Raw genomic sequence first — 15,838 nt, 5'->3', positions numbered from 1 at the left:
AATTTGGAGGCTAAATGTTGTACAGGATGCTTCAGAGTTCTTGAAATAAATAGGAAATACTTTTTTGATCTGCCACTCAGTAACAGCTTTAAAAGAGAAAGCTTCACTAGTAAGTGAACCACACAGAATTGTTGAAAGTTAAATAAAAAGGCTAATCTCTGAAAATAGAGTAGGGCTCTCTAAATGGGTGGTACTGCTGCCTTGGATGGTCAGAAAGTGTAGAAGGAATGGCCATTAGTAAGTTGTTTGGGAAACAGCCATAGTTATCTAGAGCATCTGAATATCCCGCAGGCAGCCCAGCCTCAGCAAAACAGTCTGGTTATGCTAAATATGTTGCAGAGCTGAAAGAAAGTGGTTTACACTTCAGTTAAAACTCTGAATTTATTCTCCAGTGACAGTTTTCTCTCTTTCAGTTCTTCAGTAGTACTGTAATTTCCTCAGAAACCCAAGTCACTGTGGGATGTCTGCTTCTCCTTCAGCAGGATACCAGAAAGCCTGTTATTCTTCCTTTATATAGAGAGAGGACTGGAAACAAGGATGCTATTTTCTTCTTTTGTCCTTGAGTGTAGTCCAACAGCATCTCTAATCTGTGAATCCTAAATAGCAGGGGGATAGGAAGAGAATCTGTTATTAAGTACTACTTAGAGTTTTTTCCTCTTTGCGTATGCTAAGAATGTAAAGAAATAAACAATTTTGAGACATGGACTCTATTAATCTGTTTTGAGACATGGACTCATCAGATTGTTATTTCTTCCCTAGTCTTCCTAGAGGTGCTCTGAAAAATCATTCAACAAACTCATCTGTGCTAAAAACAACAGTGCAAAAAACCCCACCCCTGGTCAAGGAGGGATTAGCTTTGGAAGGATGTTTCTTTTGTAGCATATCAAATTAAATGGATTAATTTTGGTATTTTCTTTGCCAGAATGTGATAGATTTTCTTTTCCAGTTTGATTAAATGTCAGGCCTTCAGTCCATATTCATGTGTTCTATGGAAGTAGCCTTTTCTTTTCAGAGAGAAGGAGTTACTGTTAATTAGAGGAAAATGAGATTATCTGGGTTGGTTCTCAAGCTGAGCATATTTCTTTAAATGTATTAGATAGTCATCCAATTGTTTCATTATTTTACCTTTTTTGCAAAATATGTCAATTGTGAAAAATTTTTCTGTACATAATGGGATCACCAATGGTTGCATGTCTTCATTTTCCTATCCATAATGGATTTCATACCAGTACACACTGAGGTCTCATTACATAAATATGGTAGAGAAAACAACCTTTAATGTAGACAGGACAGCAATTTACACACATTCCTCTTTATACCTCTTCTGGCAGTGTAAAATCCCAGTGTAGATCAATAAATACGAGTGTTTTATTAAAATTTCTAATACCCTTCCTTAGTAACAGGGAGTTTTATTAACATTCAAGCTTGGACTGTCATCATTGCCAGCCCTCACACATGCAAAAATTAAATGATGGCTGATGCAATTACAGTATGTACAAAAGTTTTCCATATAGTTTCATTTTAAATTACAGAAAAGATCACAAAATAGAGGGACTGAGTCCTGTCCTTTCCCTCTCTTTGCTTGGATGCTCTAGCACACTGAACTGTTCTTTCAGTTCTTAGAACACAGAAGATATTTGGAATATGAACTATTTAGGATGCTAGTTAATAATTTTAGTGTATTCAGTTTCACTGCTGGCAAGAGATGGAGAAAGTCATTTTATGAGCCACCTTCTTCCCTGACACCTGTATTTCCATACCAGTGTGGATATGTATTGGCTGGCAAAGCTTCACAGACTCTGTCTTGCCTTAATAACTGATTCAAAACAAAACAAACAAAACCATACAACTTAGTGTCATAAAAAGCCTCCTTCCTGGATATGCACTGATTTGCCTTTTCCAAGCCTGCCATAAGTCGCTTGAGCACTCTGACAGTTCTCTTGGTTTGACAAACCCTCGCGCTGATCTCCCGCTCTCTGGCACCTTTCCAGGACGCTGTCCGCTCCGTTTCCCTCTCCTGGAAAGCTGCCAACACCATCCATCTGCTTTTTAGCTATGAGGACCAGGGCTGTCATTTCAGTTGGTTAAGTGCACCCTTCCATTTCTGTAGGAGTCCATCTTACAGTTCACTACTCGGGACGTAAGTGATAATTTTAGCATAAAGGACGGGGTGGCAGAAGTGGATGGCCTGGAGGGTGGTAGGTGCAGGAATTCCTTAAAATAATTCTGCCAGGGCCGCTGTGTCATGAAACACTGCCCTGAAGTAACCTCCAGCAGTTACCGCCTTTGGCAACGGGATTTCCATTGAAAGAAAATATAATCTATGTTTATCAGTCTTTTGTTATTACCTTTCTGTCAGATTAAAAGCTATTTCCTGATGCGTTGGGGTGTGCCAGCACAGCTTGGGAGGTAGAAAACTGGTGTGTTGTCAACAAGTCTGTGATCTTGCAGTAGTTTCAGCTTAATCAGAACACCTTCATCAGAGCTGCAACATAAACAAAACTGAATTGTACAAAGATTGGAAAATGGGAGGACATATACTAAACAACATGTGTGTTGCTGTTGTGATTATTTGTTTGTTTATTTATAAAGGACACCTACAAAGTTGCAGTGAGGTGGTGATTTCTGGTTTGAATCTTTTTAGAGGTTCTGCAGTATGAGCACTGGGTTTATGGGCTGAATCGGGTTTACAGGTCAGCTTTGGCTGGAGTATGGTTTTCTCCTGTGAGAGAAGTGGAGGGACTGTCCATGTAGCACACTGGCTGCACTGGGGCAGCTCCTGGGGATGTGGGATGGTACCTCCATCTGAGAGGCAAGTGGTTAGGAAGCATGTTTGTTCCTGATCTTGTCTCTTGGCTAATACTGAGCGAGGGCTATGCTGTTAAGAGTTTCTATAATATTACCCTGAAAATATTTTACATTGTTGATACATAACTACAAACAGTGAGGAAGTGTTATCTGATGCTGTGGCACCTCAAACGAAGATACTGGAGAGAATTTCTTCATACAGTAGTCTGTCGTGTAGTGAATCAGGGTGTCTAGCAGAATTATGTGAATATACCTATCATTTTTCTTTGTTTGCTTGCTTTATTCTGGGTGCTCACTGAAGACTCTGTTAATGGGATATTTACTATTCAGTCAGATTGTGGAAACCTCACACATGAGATCAGGTTCTTTACAGCTAACTGGATTACCAAAATCTGCAAGTATGCCCTAGGCAGAACGAGGAGGCCATACTCTAGACTAAGCAGGGTAAATGGCGAAGCCTAAGAACACTTTACCAGCTGCTCAGTCTCATCTCTCAGGTTCATTGAGCTGACAGAGCCACTGCACTATCCTTTGGGGAGGAAAAGTTAATTTTCTGTAAAACAGCAAGTGGAGCGGGTATATCAGGCAGTGATGCTGAGTGTAGTAGAGCGTGTCATGCATTCATACCCGCTTGCATCAGGGTTTCAAAACTAAGGAACAAAACTGAAGCATTGCCTGCCAAAAGTCTCTTGGTTCAGTACCTATGCTGACATGGTGTTGGATGGCTTTCAGAGCTCTGCATAGTTTTCAGTTATGTTTTTCTTTCACCTGCTGTCATTCCAAAAGCTCTGGAATTGATCAGCAGATGAAGTGTTGAACAAACGATATAAATAACACTCTTAATAAAGACAAGAATAAAAAAAAATCAAAGTATAAAGTAGATTAAACTCATAAATTATGGGTATATAGAAATTACTTATCCCTTTAGGAAACAAGAAACAGGTCACTTTTTCTGAGGTAGCAAAACGAGGTAACTTGATGAAAATATGTCAGTTAACAAGTGAAATTTTTAGAGGTTGCAAATTATTGCAAATGATATGAATGGATTCATGATGTATTTTGAAAAAAAAATTCATTACTTCATTGGAATAATAGGAAAAATGTAAATACCATGTATAAATCATAATGCAGAATTTACACAAAACTGGTTCCACTTTCAAAGTAGTAACGTTTAGCATTTGCACGATCTTTTCTGTTCTCAAGCCACTTAACAAACATTATCTAATTGACGTTCTGAGTATCTTTGTGGGAGACAGTGGATCTGTATTGTAGAAAAATTATACTGGTTGATGAGGAGCTCAACATGACCCAGCAATGTGTCCTTGCAGCCCAGAAGGCCAACTATATCCTGGGCTGCATCGAAAGAAGCACGGCCAGCAGGGTGAGGGAGGTGATTCTGCTCCTCAACTGCACTCTGGTGAGACCTCACCTGGAGTCCTGAGTCCAACGCCGGAGACCTCAGCACAAGAAAGGCATGGAGCATGTCCAGAGGAGGGCCACAAAAATGATCTGAGGGCTGGAACGCCTCACCTATGAGCAAAGGCTGAGAGAGTTGGGGCTATTCAGCCTGGGGAAGAGAAGGCTGCGGGGAGATCTTATAGCAGCCTGCCAGTACCTGAAGGGGGCCTACAAGAAAGCTGGAGAGGGACTTTATACAAGCTCATGGAGTGACAGGAGAAGGGGTAATGGCTTCAAGCTGAAAGAACATAGATTTATATTAGACCTAAGAAAGAAATTCTTTACTATGAAGGTGGTGAGGCACTGGAGCAGGTTGCCCAGAGAAGCTGTGGATGCCCCCTCCCTAGCAGTGCTGAAGGCCAGGTTGGATGGGGCTTTGAGCAACCTGGTCTAGTGAAAGGTGTCCCTGCCCATGGCAGTAGGGTTGGAACTAGATGATCTATGAGGTCCCTTCTAGCCCAAACCATTCTATGATTCTATTTCAAATGCTGAGCTCTCTTCATTGCCTTTTTTTGAGTGTGCAACTGAGCTTTCAGGAATTTTACTGGGGGAACCTATCGTGCCTCTGTTCGTGAAATTCTTTTTCCCTCTTGAACAAAGTGATTGCCTGATGAAATGTGAATGCTAAAGACTGGAGCACCATTCTGCTTTGTCAAGTAGTACCCTTGAAAGGAAAAAGCCATAAGCTGCTGATGAGTCTAACCTTTCGACAAGGAGGAAAAGGTGTTCTTTTTTATAACTATGGTTATAACCTTTCAAATGGGAATGATATAACTATTGCTGTGCTCTTTCTTCATGCAGTACCCAGCAAAGGATATCTGGAATATTTGGATATTGGAAACTTGTTGACCTCTGTTACAAATCTCAGCCTTTTTTTTTTTTTCTCTCAGTAGCGTGAATTTTCCATTTACAAAAGTTGGTCTTAATGTTTCTACTTACTTCTCATGAAGTAGACCATGCTCAGAAATTGTCAAAAGACTCAAAGGACTGTCAGATTTCACAGCTTTTTTATTTTCTTTTTGAATTTTATTTTAACAAAATGCAAGCTTTATCTGCTCCCAAATGTGTTTTAGGAAGGATGGTCCTTTAACAGAAGTTAAGAACATAGATCAAAATATAAAATGCATGCACAAATAATGATGTTCCCACAGTGTCTAAACTGTAAGTAACTTCATTTTCTCAGCCCTCATTTTTGGAGAACACTGATTATATGGGGAAATGTTCCTTACATCTCTTTTCTGTGTTACAGCTACACTTCCTCTTCTTCCTTTACTTCATTACTCCCATGGTTATCATGCATTTATGTTCCATCAGTGTCTAGCCGCATTGTTACAGTAGACACGGTGCAAACCCGTAGTGAGATACAATCCTTTGCAGAAAAAACTTCAAATTAATGAATGAGTAACAAATGTCAAGTGTACGAATAGAAAGGCATCAAGAGGTGAAGCCTCCTGAACAACAGATCAGCAACAGAACTACGAACAGAGTATACGTCTTTTAATTCCCACTTTAGCACCTGTATTCAGCAGGAGGGATCTGAATCTAATGACAGGAACGTGTCTGTTTTAAAGGTAGAAACTTGAAGAATGTAAGAAAAATAAATTCTTTTTCTATGCAAGCCAAATACTACATTAGTGTATTTTTACTGAGTCATCCTCTGCTGTCAGCAGTGTTTCACAAAATTCTCTAATTTTTTAATAGTCTGTAACCTTAGCAGTGGTCCAATGCTCCATATAGGGCAAGGCATGGCTTTCAGCCACCTGATGTGGCATGTTTTGATATCAATCAACATTACTTTTACAAAGTAAAGGTAAAAGCACCTCTAAAGTGTTGATAACTGTGTTGATTATCACCATGGTTCTCTTTCCACTCCCATTACTGGCAGAGGTACAATGTTGTCTACCTCCTCCCATTCTTTTATTTGGAGAGGGAGGAAATGTAAAATGTTCTTCAAAAGCCTGTCAGTAAAAGCCTATTTTATTTAACTCCTTTAGGAGTTCGACTCAGAAATACTTTTTCTTGTCCCCTTTTCATGTAGTTTGGAATTGTGGAATATTTTTCAAAATTAGACATCTTTGCTCTTTAAAGGGTTTTACACAAGTGGGTTGGTTGTTAAGTTCTTGGTTATACTTTCTCCACTCTCTTGTCCTTTGCCACATTTGGGAGTTAGGCTTGCTTTCCAAAAGGGAGGACAGAGATCAGTACTATTCAGAATTAATGAAAAAAGGCAAATGCTGTTTCTCTAGTGAAGCTGAACATTAAAGGAATTTAGAAACTTTTTTTCTACGTTGAAGCAGGACAGATACTTTTTAAAAAAATTAAATTACTTACGCTGTCCCCCTCTGTAATGTGATCATGCAAATATTTACATAGCTAAATAAATTGTTACAGTTTTGAAATGGTTGCTTGTTCAAATATCAGATTCAGATTTTCTGCTCTGCTAGTGCTTTTTTATAATCAAAGATTCAGTTTCTGAATTCCCGCTGTACCGAGATTCTTGTGTTAGTGTCCCTTCTCATAAATGTTGTCCAGGAGTTTCTTTTTCATGACTGTTGCATAACGTATGTGTGTTGCATAAGTGCAATTGTGATAATAGACTAACAGACGTCTTGCAGAACTCTCAAAAAACAGATGTCATTGCAATAAAAGAAAAAAAGGAGGCTTTCTTTCTGGACCAGGACTAGCATCTTTTGTATCCCTAAACTCTGTCTGTGCAAAAATAGAGATGGTAATTTTTATGTATTCACTTCTTTTTCATAGGTGAGTCCGGAGAAATGCAGAGGATTGTAAAGTGACGGGACGCAGCCTGGGACTGCCATTATTAATTTCACAAGCTAAAGAATAGTAATAATGCACAAATATCTGTAAAGCTCCATAGAAGTTTTCTTGCCTTGATGTACGTTTTTCTGTGAAGTCAGGTTGCTAGTTTGGAAGTGCTGACAAGTTGATTATGGATGACTTGGCCGTTCCCCAGATACTTCAGTCTTTGTTCAAGTAGTTTGTTTCACTCAAGTAGTAGTCTCGTTCACACTTTTTGCTGCGTTCATCAATATGTCTTTTAAGTTTTATTTTGTGAATAAGTCTGGTAGTTTAAGGTGAGAACAGTATTACAAAACTTCAGTAATCAGTTGATGTGAAGTGTGAATGTCATACATAATTTTTTTTGTGTTTGAGGCCTACTTTTTATTTCATCAGTTTTCAAGTATGTTTGCTCCTAGTAAGGTTTACAAAAGGCAGTGTTAGCCCCCTGGCATGACACAGTGGGAAAGACAGCATTTTCCTTTTCTTTGCTATATTGTTTTTAAAAGTTTACCGGGTTGTATTTCAGTGATTTAATAGAGAGTTTTGTTTGGATATCTTTTCCTCCTTGTTTCAGCAGTGGTGTTTGGGCAATAGTTATGTTAATAGATTGTGAATTTACGAACAGATTTTATTATTATCTTATTTTGCATGGATTATATAGGGGTGATGGGTAGGAAGGAGGATCCTTTAATACTTTGGGTTATCTTTGTTGATGAATTGTGATTTTTTTAAAGCAAACTATTGGATCAAGTAATGTGCTTTCTTCTGAAACTTATAGCATAGCATAATCCCTGATTCAGTAGAAAGAAGGAGACTTATTTGAATGAAGATATTTGCACACATTCATTTCTGTTTCTCTTTTGTTTTCATAATTCAATTGCAAGCTGAAAGTTCGACTGTTCCCTTTAGTAGGAGATACTTCTTAAATCCAGGCAGATTAGATTGGACAATGTTGTTCGTGCTTCACTGTTGTTTGTCTTTCTCTCTTCCAGAATGAAGGTGCTTAGAGAAGCTTTAAAATGCCAACCCGGTATTTTTTTAAGCTTGTTAAATCTTAATCCTCAGTTTCTATGAGATTGTTCAGAATTTAATCATGTCAAATTTGAAGCTGAAATTTGTCATATTTGTTTTCATTTTGAAGGCAATTAAATGCCTGAGAACTTGACCTACTCTCACTACAAGGTGGCATAAATGTCATCTTTAAAGTCTAATAGAAATCTAGTTTGAGATGACCAAAATGACAACACTTAAGCAGTTTATTTTCCTACATAGTGCTGCATATTTTTTCCCACTATTTATTTAAAAACCACAACAACAAAGCTTTAAAATGTTCCATTTTACTGCAAAGAGATGTAACTAGTATAGGAAGTCTCAAGTATTAGGAGATTTTTCAGTTCATTGGTGGCTTAGAATACAAGATGATGAAACGGAGTTTTAAATTTTAATATGTCCGTTTATATTGAGTATGATCTGTGGAAAAGTATGTGATGAAGTAAAGTTTGAATGGACTGACTCTTTCGTAGGTGAGATATGTGAATGTTACCTTTGTTCCCATACTATGATGGAGTATTATTTCTAAAAGACCTGGGACTATTTTGGTCTTTTAGTTGGTGTGCAGGGAATTAAGCAGCAGGCAAAAAGTAAATATTGCAAAGCTGTTTCATTCACAGCTTGCTTTTTCTCTTGTGCTGAATAGGGACTCCAATAGGGAAAAAACTGAATTTGTAATTAAAAGTTAAATTGTGGTGTATATATATACACTTTAGCATCTTCTGAACGTTAAATGTTCCCTTTTGCAATTTCAGATACTACAAATTTATATCAAAAATATATATAAAAACAAGTGGAATAAAAATCCATTCTAAATTCTAGAATTACTAACCTAGTTTCTTTTGAGAATAGTAATTTTTAATTTCTCACCATGTACAGATGGAAAATAGTTGAGTGCTGAAATTTAGTTGGAGTCATTGAGTATGTTTTTAATAGGGATGTGGCTTCATGAGCAGGTATAATTTTATTTCTATTTCTGAATGTGCACATAGTTGAACTGGTGTTATTGCACTTTTGCAGGAGAAATTTGTCTTGAAATATGGATTGAGAAACTGGATGCCAGAGATATAGTAAATAGTTGAAATTCTTTGTTTTTGCTAAGGTTAGTTGCACTACTCAAAACAAAAAAGCAGTGAAGTTCCTTGAGTAGCTGATGTAGCCTCTTTTCCTCTCCCTCATATACCAATCGCCAAGTAGAGGTAGTTGCTGCAGATAATAGCTGTTCGTAACTTCTAGGGCCGTGAGTATGATCTCTGCAAGTTAGCATTTATTCTACAAAATGTTCCATGTAGCTTCGTCTCCAGCCAGAACTAGGTCATTGATCTAACTAATTTTGTATTTAAATAGACATGAAGATTTATACCAAGCTTTTATAGTTTGGGGAAGTAAAAACACCTTGGTTTTTGTGTTTCTTTTCATGATAAATTATGAGATTATCATGTTTTATGTTTGCTATTTTCGGCTACTGTCACTTATTCTAATATATCACATTACGTTAATCATTCAGAGTTTTACAAGTTTAGACAAAAGTCTAAATGGAGTACATTTAAAATGAAATAATACAGGTTAAATATTGATTGATATTAAAAATTTGACACATTATTTTGCAGAATGTAAAATAAGGTATTACCTTAAGAAATGTGTTAACTCAGTTAAATGACAGAGCATACGGCATGAAATGAAGTCTAGAGGAGAAACTATTACATTTAACAGTGTTAACAGGGTTTTTCCAGTCTCAGATGAAAAGATGAACTGAATCATTCTTCTATACATCTTTTCATTTACTGAGCTTCAGAGTGGTTGGGACCAAGTAGCTGTATAGCACGAAATTATTATTAGTAGTCCAAAGGGTCATTTGATGTAATGCTCTGTTGTAGGAGACTAGAGGGAAAATAAAAGTAGCTTCAGATTATATGGAACATACAGCTATGGGAAATTGGATGGTCAGGTACTGTAGAAGCAACATCAGAGTGTGTTTTCACAAATGAGTTTAAAAAAAAAGTCTGTGTTTTTCTTATAAGTTGTAATGCTTTCAAGCTAGCTAGTCACCTTAATCAGTGCTTCCAAAGTGTTTTCTACATGTAAAAAAAAGAATAGTAGCAGTAATGGGGAGATAAATTCAGAATTCTGCATATATGCTAGAAAAGATTGTAAAAATTGAGTCAATCTGAGAATATTTTTAGCAGCTTTATTTCATTCAACGGAATGATGGAATATTTTTGTGACTTTTGTCAGTCTAGTGAAAACTTTTGAATTATTTCTTATCTTATAAAATGCTAGACTAAAAAGAAGTGACTCACAGAAGTGATAGCTGCTTTTCCCATGGAAATATTGTCACTTTTTTCTTTGTTTTTATAAAATGTGTTGTGCACTGTTGGATGACTGTATTTTTGTGAACCCTTGAAGGATTCCATCATTTTTTTTTCCCAGCAATCATTAGTTAATTCTGCTGAGAGGAAAATGTGGTGCTCTTTCTATCCCTGTGGCAGGATGCTTCTGTGGCAAACCACAGCAACTTGAAAGCAATGCACTTTCCAAGGAAAAAAACCACGTATCTGAAATAGTTATCAAATTATTTAGCAGTGTTATGTTAAAATTATATTGAAAGTTTGCATTATTTGGGACTGATACAAATTCCTGTAAAAAAAGGGCATGAGTAACTGAAGAAGCAGAGTTTAACTACTACTTGAATCTGGAGGGAAGGGTAGTTTGTCATATATTGTGTGTTTGGTGGAAAGGACACGCATCATCCTTCCATTATTCTTGTTCATTAAAAAAAAAAAAATCCTTGTGAAAATAGAACCGTTTTATGAAGCAACTTTGTGTTTATAAGCATAATGTGTTTTTTTGTGTATACACATAGGCTATAATTATAATACCAATTATGTTAGCTTTCTACGTTGTGAGTTACATGGACTGTGTTTTTATAAAACATTAGTTCCACTTTCTTTTGTAGGTACAATTTTTGTGCCACTCAACAAAACTGCAAAGGGGGACATATGTGGAGCCTTAAATATTTTTCTACCCCAAGTCCTTTATAGACGGGATATAAAAGCACGTTGTATAACATAATAAATTGTATGGAAAGGAACCACATGTTTTCCAAGTAGAAAAACGCACTTTAGTGATTTGGGTAGTATGTTTGTATACATATGGCATACTTTTAAACCTGCTTGCTTACCTAACCGTTCTCTCAATTCCTGTGTCATTTGTCATACTTCAGTGAGAGCTATGTCTACTTTGGGAAGATTTCTTGCTGTTTAGAGTATATAGGCTTAAAAAAAAGCCAAAACTATAAAGATACCCCAGTTCCACGTTTCTCTCTGGAGATTTTTATTTAGGGGTGATATAAAATAAAACGGCCTTTGCTATAGTAGTTTCTAAAACATAAAGACATGTCCTATTTGGTTCTTAAAGATCCTTGTCCCACCCAAAAGCTACAGGTATGCAGAATGTATGCAAATCACCGCTACAAAATGTGAGTCTCACAGTAAGATGCAGAGATCCAGAGAAGTGAGGGAGAAAACCAACCAGCCTCCCCTTCCATGAAAATAGTTTCTTTGTGGGATTTGTCTCCCTGAGGAACTTCCTGATACTTGGATACTCTGTCATGTGTAATTGGATTGTAGCTCTTGCTGAATACTGTTTTCTCCTCTTGACAGCATGGGGTAACCTTGGAAATGTTCTCAAGAGCCAGAGCAAGATTTCTGAAGCTGAAAGCGCCTATAGAAATGCCTTGTACTACCGCAGCAACATGGCTGATATGCTTTATAATTTGTAAGTATGCGTGGCTTTCCTGGAGTTGGATTGTCTGTGAAACCTGTTATGAATGGAGCTATTGATTTACTTTCTGAAAATGGAAATGATGTTAGCTGTTGCTTTGTAATGGTCGTTTCATTAATTGTGCTTCTTAAACTATGGGGTGGACAGGACCTTTTCTTGGTCAACATTTTCTTATGTTCACGTATTGGGTACAGAGAAGGTAAACTTACAAATCGGTTTGCTTTAAAAGACATGAAAAAATTCCCCCACACTGAGCAAAGCACAGACAGATGAGCTGACAACAGTAGCACTCCATCTGTTTCTGACTCTGGGTAAAATACGAAGGTGTTATTTGGATTTCTTTTTTAAGTCCAAATAACACTTGGTGGAGGGAGTGGGTGTAAGCACTTCCTAGCATAAGGCAATACCCCTGAGTTAGCTCCAGAGGTCTAAAATCTTAAAATAACAAATTACTTTTCTTCTGTGATTGTTGTAAGAGCATCATCGGTTCAAGAAAGTTTAATTACTAGAATCCTGTTGTAGGTGGGTAAGAGAATAAGTACCACAAGCATCAAAATAATTGTGCAGCAAGGGAAAAGATTTCCTAACTCATTAAAGTACCAAATCACGAACACGGAAACTGGCATCGTGCTAAGCTGAAGCGTGATATTCCGCGTGACCCGGTGGGAAGGGGGCTGATTCTCTGGGTGTCCTGGCTGGGCGTTTCGCCTGCTCCCTGCTCAGCACCGCTCATCATGTTGGCACTTGCCCTTACTTCCCCTCCTGCTGTCTCCACCTGGCCCCAGCCCCCACAGCGGGGCTTTGCTGCGAGACCACCTTCGATAGCCCTGCACTGTTGTTTCGTGATGTGTGCGGAGAACAAAATCCAGGTGACTGCCGTTCATTAGATAGTAGTATGAATAAAATCCCGTGTGCAGCAGCAAAATGTGTATGTGAGAGAAACAATGTGTGCAAAAACTACATGCAAATACTAAGCCTCTTTAAATTAATAAATAACTGAATAATGTTCTGCCTGTAAGTCTACTTTAAAAAGGTCATTTATAATACCTGAAGATTAAGTTTACCATAATAGAGTTGTTGTTCTTTTTTTCGTGCTTGACAAGAAATAAGTTGACCATTTCGTTAAATTATTTTGAGTTTCCAGTATGATTACCTGTAAGGAAAATTAATGATAGTATTTCTCTTCCAAAATCAAACTCATATCTCAAAATATGTGTATTTTTAATAATCATACAGTTACACACATACACATATGCATGTAATATTTTTGTCTTAGGCAACTGAGAGTGTGAAAAGCATATTTTTAAGAAGAAACTCCTTCTTCTTACATTTAAAAAATAACTTATGAACCAGCATAAGATTGTAGGAAAACAAGTGATAGGATTGATACTCCTAAATTTCTCATACACCATTCAATTTGGGGATGAAAATTATTGCTATTACATTTGTTTGTATGCCTTTACAGTACTTTTGTCCCTTACTCACTGAATATATCATAGAGGAAAACTGAAGTTAATACTAGGGTAAGAAGAGGAGAGGGAGCTGGGTGATGAAGACAGGGACATAAAAGAAATCAGATTTTAGTAGTTCTGCTGTTCTCAGAATAAGCTGATAAACTTCAAGCTTTCCATTTATATACAAAATATATGCCTACAAACCTTCATTTTTGCTGAATAAAAAATTTCTTTAAATTCTACTGAATCTGAGTAAAAGGAAATTGAGAAAAAGGAATATATAGGGCATGAAGTTACCTTACCTGTGCAAGTAAAGGAAGTGTGTTCAGAGGGAAGTGTTTGCTATATAATATGTATGTATGCATATGCAAAAAAAAATCTCTAGTTCTTAACCTTTCTACTACTGTCTTGAATGCAACAGAATCTTTTTTTTTAATGAAGCTTTATAAAATCATTAGTTATTTGATAGAAATTGAAATATCAGTCACTGTTTTCTTGGTTTTGTGGTCTTTCCCTGGTTTTGTAGTCTTTCCCTGTGTTGGATACTTCCATATCCAGAATGAAAACTAGGTGGTGAAGGGAAGAGGCTTTGATATTACGAGACCACAAACAAATCAGTTATTTTAAGCATAAACTTAGAAGTTCTCCCTTACAGGTTCAGCCCATCGTTATCATACAGCTCTGTGGGAGCCTTTTATAAAAATCTACTGCAATGGAAAAAGGCCTCGTATATGTGCTTACGAGAGGCCAGTTAGGTTTGCTGTTTCTGATTTTTGGTATGTGCCTTTGAAACAGTCATTTAATAGAACTTCAGAGAAAAAAGCACCCATACAGTCATTTCTAATTACTGTATTTTGGCCATAACATATCCTAAGTAGATTGTAGTCTTACATGCCCTTTATTGTTTCTTAGCACTTATGCCTCAGTATTTGATACAAATTAATTGGCACATGCAACCCAGTGTTCATGCACAGCAATAACAATTCAAAGTACTGTCTGACTGAGGAACAAATTATTAAGGATTAACTCACAATTTTTAATGGATAACAATCAGAGACACTACATCAAACAGAAGAGTTTGATGATCTGTCTTTTTTGTCAAGAAACTAAAATGTGACGTTGGCTTAGCAGTTGGCTATTAATGCACTAAATATCTAGAGAATTTAACAGATCGGATAAGTAGCTGATTTCAGTGGTATATTTTCATTTTCTGACTGTTGTACCTTGTGACTCTGTGTAACAGCTACTTTTGTAATTTAGGACAATTTGAACTGCATTCATTTAGATTACATAATTACATAATCTCCATTTGAAAGTTTGATTCTGAGCATGTCATTTCCTATAGTGTTCAAATATGTCAATTCTGTAAGTTTAAATAAATTCCTAAACTTTTAGAGATCAGCATAAAAAAAATATAATATAATTTTTTTGTATTTAAAAAAAAGGGGGGGGGGGAGAAAAAAGCTCTTGCTAATGTTAATATTGGGTTGGTCGTTCATCACTACGTTAGATATGGGTTAAAATGTGTTCTGTTGACATTTTCTCGGGTCCGAATAAGTGTAAGTGAAACTTCTGCATAGTTTATACCTCAGGATAGCTTGTGACCCAGTCTGTCTTGAAGATAGGATCTGTGACGTGGAATTTAGGAAACCCGAGCTCAAGCTAAGGGCTTGAATTCTTGTTTGGAAGCTTGTTTTCTGAAACTCTCATGAAAAACTCAGAGGGTAAATTCCTATCAACTTTGAAAGCACTGGAGATTTTCATAGAAATTTCAGTGCAGAAAGAATTTCAGTTGTTGTTTTATACTGTAGATGGAGAATATGTTACAGTATTACTTTAATAAGGTAGTTTGTACTTTAAAAATACATGTAAAGTGGCCTCCTATAAATAACTTCTGACATCTTGAGACTGCACTGCAGGTAGTTTTTTACAAATAAATCTCAAAGCCAACTTCTCAAAGATATGTAACACTGCTGATTTCAGCTAGATTTCATAGGGTAGTAAATCATCATACACTGAGATCGCTTTCCATTCCTGTTTTTCGAACAAACAGAGAAATCCATGTATTTTAAAACTGTGAAGTACCAAGGACAGAGCTGTAGAAAACCAGTAATTTGTCCTTCCAAGCTAGGCAATGTTCAGTAGATTAAATACAAGCTGGTTTTTGTTTGTTTTGTCTTTTCGGTCTTTGTTGCCTTAGGATTGTTACCTAAATCTCGTGGGGTTTTTTGTATTGTTTCAAATTGCTTCTAATTAAGGCTTAAAATAAATTGCTTATCAGTCAAAAGACAGTTTTACATACATTATTTCTCTTGTATTTAGGCCTAGCTCTGTTTAGCGTATTCTTTTGTCATCCATATCAGTAATCTATATTACCTTCAGTTTCTCAGCTGATTTTAAGGGTTCGCAATCTTGCATGAATTTTGAATATGTCTTTTAAAATGTTAATAATTACTTTAAATGTTGTATTTTTGGCATACAGA

General features: G+C 36.7%; 1 protein-coding gene across 4 annotated transcripts in view; it reads left to right on the top strand.

Annotated features, from left to right (window-relative positions):
* Positions 1-15,838, top strand: part of TMTC2 (transmembrane O-mannosyltransferase targeting cadherins 2) — a 269,970-nt gene that overhangs the window by 166,237 nt on the left and 87,895 nt on the right. For all 4 annotated transcript variants that reach the window (XM_075428534.1, XM_075428536.1, XM_075428535.1 and 1 more), the window contains exon 4: positions 11,781-11,895. In XM_075428534.1, coding sequence (XP_075284649.1) covers positions 11,781-11,895 — 115 coding nt within the window. The remainder of the gene's footprint in view (positions 1-11,780; positions 11,896-15,838) is intronic.

Source organism: Opisthocomus hoazin, chromosome 8 (genome assembly GCF_030867145.1).
Source record: "Opisthocomus hoazin isolate bOpiHoa1 chromosome 8, bOpiHoa1.hap1, whole genome shotgun sequence".
In the NCBI taxonomy this organism is placed as follows: Eukaryota; Metazoa; Chordata; class Aves; order Opisthocomiformes; family Opisthocomidae; genus Opisthocomus; species Opisthocomus hoazin.
This window is presented reverse-complemented; position numbering and strand designations above follow the sequence as displayed.